This window comes from Hypanus sabinus, chromosome 2 (genome assembly GCF_030144855.1).
Source record: "Hypanus sabinus isolate sHypSab1 chromosome 2, sHypSab1.hap1, whole genome shotgun sequence".
Lineage (NCBI taxonomy): Eukaryota > Metazoa > Chordata > Chondrichthyes > Myliobatiformes > Dasyatidae > Hypanus > Hypanus sabinus.
Genome location: NC_082707.1, coordinates 65046352 through 65052351, shown reverse-complemented (window position 1 = coordinate 65052351; position 6000 = coordinate 65046352). Strand labels below are relative to the sequence as shown.

The window sequence follows — 6000 nt, the reverse complement described above, 5'->3', positions numbered from 1 at the left end:
AATGCTGAGCAGTACCATCAGTTGCATTTCTACATTCATTCCCCTCTGTTACTCTCACTCACATGACCAAGAACTCTGTTTCTTTTTTTGTATTAATCTATACCAGAGGGTTTAGACTTTGGGTTGTGATGGGAAACGGTAGTATCCAATAAAAACAAAAACAATGATGGGGAGAATATGCAAGCTTCACACAGCAGCCAAGGTCAGGGTTAAATCTGGGTTCCCAGAGCAGTGAAGTAGCAGCATTAACATAACATTATTAATTCATTGCAAAGGCGACAGAACATCGTAAATAAACACTGTTCTTAGATACTGCTACTTGGACAAGAGCAAACTACATTTTGAAATCCTGAGGGGCTAATCACTTTTTTTCAGAACATCTTTCTTGTTTTTTTTTCTCTGATCTTGTGGAAATAGTTGGAGAAAAGCAATATTTGTGTGTTCCCTTTACCACGATTAGGTAAAGTGAGCTGTTATCAACTGCTTACTCTACATTCCCAAAGAAGAGCTGAAGTACATTGAAACCGCAGGCAAGACTGTTATTAGACATCCAGATTACTTTTATCATTTAATTTAAATAGTGGTAAATTAGACGGCGAGCAAAGAAGAAATATACTAGTGCAAATTTACACTTTTAACTCTGTACAGTACATGATTGCAATGATTATAGGATAACTTCCCGATTTCTCTTTGATTTCATTAAGTATTTTGTGGTAGAATCACCCAAAAGAATATTATACATTCCAACACAAACTTTGAATATATCTCCTCTTTTTGCCAAGTAAAAATTTCCTTCTGTCATTGTGAACTGGATTCTAGATAGTGACTGTTAAATTTTTCAGCAGTTCTGCGTTTATATAATCTATCCTTCTCACAACGTAACAAGTTCTTCTCATTGTCTTCTTTACCTGTTTTCTCATCTAACAGTTCTCCTTTGCATTTTCAGCTTCAGGTTCTGTTTTGGAACATTTCCCCTTTTGACATTTCGAATAGATTAATCCTTTCTCAACACCCTGGTATAGTCACCACTAATTTCTTTTACACTTACAAAGCATCTTCCAAAGGTCAATGTACATCTATCACACTTTGCTGTCACAGAATTCCTCTTGGAATTCAACAGTGGAGCCCTGTCTTGATAAGTTCCCTGAGGGGTACTTATCTCCCATCTATGCTAGTAAGACGTGTAGAATCAGAATCTTAATTAATTTGGGGTTTTGGCTTTGAGGTTTGGAGGGAAGAGGCAAGTTACATCTTTTGTTTCTTGTTCTATGAATAAATTATTTGTTAGTTTTTAACATCTTAAAAAAACTACAATTTTTTACTAATTGTAGTGATCTTACTAGATTTTGAAGTATGGTTACATATCACAGCACTTAAAAAACTTTTAAAATGGTTCTTTCAGTTTAGATACAAGACAAAGTTCTGCCCCAGCTGTGTCTCCCGTAAAAGGTAAGGATAGGGGGGAGAGGTAAGGATAGAACATCAACAGTAACTTGTCTGAGGCTTTGCTGTCAGTTAGAATACACTATGCTTTGTCAGGTACGAAGGGATAACTCGATCGGTTCTTCTCATCTGGTCTAGATGTTGTGGTGACAGGTTGAATCGGGCCTGTTAACACTGATTCTCAAAAGATGCTGCTTAACCTTTCTTGAGTATTTGCAACACTTTCTGTTTGTGCTTAAGGTGGAATGCATGAATGTTAGGAATACAACAGAAAGAATCAAATTTATTATACTGGTATAAATTTTTTGAACTTTTTTATGGCTGATATGGAAAAGTTAATGCCCCAATTCAAAGAGCTAGTTCCTACAATGATTTGTAATACACACAATTTTGGTGGAACTCGTCAGGCCAGGTAGCATCTATGGAAATGACTAAGCAGTCGACGTTTCTGGCCGAGATCTTTCATCAGGGCAATGATTTACTGATTTTATTTATCCTTGATCTTTGGAAGCTTTAGAGGTTGGAAAATGGGTCATCACTCTTCAGATAGTGAAGCTGACACAAGAAGTCGTCGTAAGAAGAAACATCGGAGGAAGTCCACTTCCAGCAGTTCTTCTGACAGCAGAACGTACGTTCGGAAAAAATCTAGTAGAAGAACAAGGTCGCACTCACGTAGTCGCCGTTCCCATTCCCGTTCAAAAGATAGAAGGTAAGTAGCATGAAATGTGTTACAGCAATGTATCAATACATTAACTGGCATTAACATAGTTTCCAACTAGAAACAGCAATAAATGAATAAAATCAACATATCTGTTGCCTGATTTTTGCTAATATTTTTCATGTCCCCCTCTATAACTTAGTTGCATTGGCAGTTTTTGATCGAGTATGTCTTGGTTTAGATAGGAATGTCAAATTGGTACTCATCGCATATTTGTTGATGGAATTGAAAATAACAGGTTGGCATATTTCCCATCAGTTCAGTAGATTCAGGATAGCAGTTTGAAGTGAAATTATATCTGCTTGTTATTGGTTATATAAATCCATCCACTGATATGAGAGCTTATGAAGGCACTGGGCAGAATGTGTCATAAAGCAATTGACAAACTGAATGTGGCATTAAGAGCTATCTGCCGTATTACTTTTCAACTAAATCTTCTCTTATCTGTAGAATTTTTTTTTGCACAGAAATTAATGCTTTCTTAATTCATCTTTAAAAATAAGCAAATTGCAGGTAATTCTAAGTAATTTTCAGATATAATACCAAGAATGACTACAAGAGGAGATTTATTCTGAATGAAAGTGGCTATGCCTGATGTTTTAATGTTGCAAAAAATGGAATTGAGTTCCACCATGATAGTCTACTTTTAACTTCTGATCTATTTCAATTTGTGTCTATTTGAAGTCAGAGTAAACACCTCCCTTTGAAGTGGTCTTCGGAACTCTAGCTGACATTATTTATAATTTGCTTGGTTTCAGGATGAACCTAGGTAATATTAATTTCAATGAAAGAAAATGAAATTCTGTGGGTAAGAAAAGATTCAGCTGAAGAGTAATATAGCAGATAGCTCTTAATGTCATATTTGATTCACCAACTGGTTTATGGCGAAAATGTCAGTGACAACAATAATGGTTTTGTTCCATAATGATGTTTTCCTCAGAGAAACATTCAAGATGAGCCATCTTGCAATAAAACTCTATAAAATGAAGTTGTCACTTTTTGGAGTGACTGCTTGTGCAATTTTGAGGATATTGTGATAACATTGTTCATTTAAAGGTGGCTCCAAACACTTGAATCTGACTAGAATGAGAATAAAATGATGATAAAGTGTAAATGCGCATGAACACTTGGTGTTTAAAATAGATAAAAGTTGGAAATTGACAACAAAGTGACATTATCAGATTAAAATGTGAACGAGATCTATTGGAAAGAATTGTGTTCTTGGACAAAGTACAGCAAGTTAAATGGGATGGAGCAAATGATAGTAAAAGAATGTAGTGTATTATGTATAGTAAATAAAATATTCAGAGTTGCAGTAATACAGTATTATTTGAAATGACCACTAATATGGACTCTACTGAGAAGTAATTTATGTGGCTTTGAATTTAACAATAAAAACACAAGCTAAGAAAACAAATTATAATTGTACAATTCCCACAATATACTCATTTGCTGCAAGAGGAAAATATGGTCTTGGGAATTGTGCATTGATTTGATTGGCTAGAAAATGACCAAGTAACCAATGTGTGCATAAACATTTGCTCTATAGATTAAATATTCTGTGTGTTGATGTTTTGATCAGACAGCTCTATAGTTGAGATACTATTTTGTTCATAGTTTATATTGAATGTTTCGATCAGTTGGTCTTGAGCACTGCAAGGTATTTAAACAGTTCTTATGAATTTAAGCATGTCTGAAATAAATGCTTCTTTCGGTGGAATATTTGTTGCATAACATCGCAGCTAAAATACAACAAAAATGAAACTACCTGTGAATCTTGATACATAATTCTTTATGAAGCATGAACTGGTTTCACAATGCTTTCCGAGTCGTAATTTTTAAATTTTTTAAATATCTGAACTAAGTGGAAGATAAAATTGCATTGCATCAAACGGCTTCTAACATACTTATCATCCTTAATACTTCAGACATAGGCGACGTTCAAGCAGTAGCTCATCATATGAGAAACGAAAGAAACGAAGGAGTCGTAGCAGGTCACGGGATCGAGGCAAGTCCTACAGATCACGCCATTCTAGGTCAAGAAGCAGGAATAGAAGGTATGGATATTATCTTTTCTATGCGGCAAGTAACGATGTGTTTGGTTAATCCTTCCTTCAGTTTCCAAACTATTTTGTCTTTTATTTTACAAACCAACTCTAGCTGGTGCATTTTCCTGAAGAGTGCTTCGTTGCAGTAACAGATGGACACTGGAGGGGGAGAGGAATTGTTTGGAGAGATGACTGAGGTTGATCACTATTTTGTCAAGCGGAAGGCCATCATAAACAAAAGTAAGAGAGTAGCTGAGCACATCCAAAAGGACAGAGGCTTTGAAGTTTCATAGTGACTGTGATGGAGTTTGGGATATTTTCTATTGGAGGGAAGTGAGTGTTATATTGAGAAAATCAAAATAATTGCAGATGCTGGAAAAGACTAGCAGGTCAGGTGGCATCTGTGGAAAGAAAGCAGTTAAAATTTAGAGCCTTTGACCCTTCATTGAAGTTGGCAGAGGATGTGAGTGTCAAATGATTCAGTGAGACCAGTTTGGACTGGATTGGCCAAATAAACCAAAGAAAAGGGTTTATGTGTGTGGGTTAAATTATTTAAAAGAAGGGAATAGGTGAATGAGGACAGAAGACATGAAATTATATATGGGGTTAGCGAAACTGGCTTGCTTTGAAATTATAGGAAGAAAAGGTTCTCAATAGAGAAACTGAGAGGAAGTCATAAATGATTAAGATGTTAATTTAATATACTAATCATTATTAAGATGCTTAACTAAAAGACATAGGAAATAAAAGGGCATATTGTGCTCAAAGGCAGAGAAAGGCAGATGAAGAGGCAGAAGCATTCTTGGCAATGGTAGCAAGTGCTGGGGTAAGTGAAAAACTGTTTGTTCCATTGTGTGGAAAAGATTAGCAAGAGGCCCCATCTTGTTTTGGTTTGAGAACCCAGGCTTCAATATTCTGACATGTAGGAGACTCGGCATCATGCATTGTGGAAAATGACTTGCTCATGCAATTATTCATTAAAATCCTTTTTTTAATGATCTCCTGCCATTATGGGGGGTGGAGAGGAAATGATGATTGGGAAATTAAAATGATTGGTATAACCAATGCTTTAGCCAGCTGGTGATGTAGTGGTATCAACACAGGATTTCGAGGTCATCGATCCTAAGTTTGAATCCAGCTGACTCCTTGCATGTTTTCCATCCATGTGAGGTTGAGTATTGAGCTAGCAAATTGGCCTGCTAAATAAACAGTCAAATGCTACGGAAAAGACAAAAATGCACCCCGCCCTCCCTCTCTCCCCCGGCCCCCCGGATAGTTAGGGTGTTTGGAAATAGTCTAAGGAGAAGTTTGGGTTGAGGAGATCATGAGGTCAGAGGAATATATTGGTGCTGGCGAGAAGATTGTTGAGGGCAGAGTGGAGAAAGCTTTAGGGGGCAAAGCAGGTACTGGCATTATAGTAGTAAAAGGCTGATCATTTTGTTTACAAAGATAAAATTGAAGTCTGCTTGTAGTAGCACAGAATCTTTATAGTATCTATATACTTGTAGTAGCTATATATAACTAGTATCTCAGAATCCACAACTCTCACCTAGGTTGTGATGGGCATTTTAAATCATTGAACAGGTCTCAACCCTCTGGTTAACATCTGCTTCAATATTTAAGGCTCAAACCATTTATGAACCTCTTGAGAATTTGATTCTTGATATCAGCTGTACATAGATGCTATATAAGGATGCTCCGTGTACAGTGGCTCCATGTGTGTTCATATTTGTATGCAGTGATAATCTGCTGAAGGCAGAATAACACACAGAATCTTAGAGATGAGTGAGA

General features: G+C 36.4%; 1 protein-coding gene across 1 annotated transcript in view; it reads left to right on the top strand.

Moving 5' to 3' along the window:
* Positions 1–1430: 1430 nt before the first annotated feature.
* The window catches only part of rsrc1 (arginine/serine-rich coiled-coil 1), a 352648-nt gene continuing 348078 nt past the window's right edge, over positions 1431–6000 (top strand). Inside the window, exons 1-3 of the mRNA XM_059947458.1 lie at positions 1431–1449; positions 1961–2152; positions 4090–4218. Of these exons, the coding sequence (XP_059803441.1) occupies positions 1971–2152; positions 4090–4218 (311 nt within the window). The 5' untranslated portion in view covers positions 1431–1449; positions 1961–1970. The remainder of the gene's footprint in view (positions 1450–1960; positions 2153–4089; positions 4219–6000) is intronic.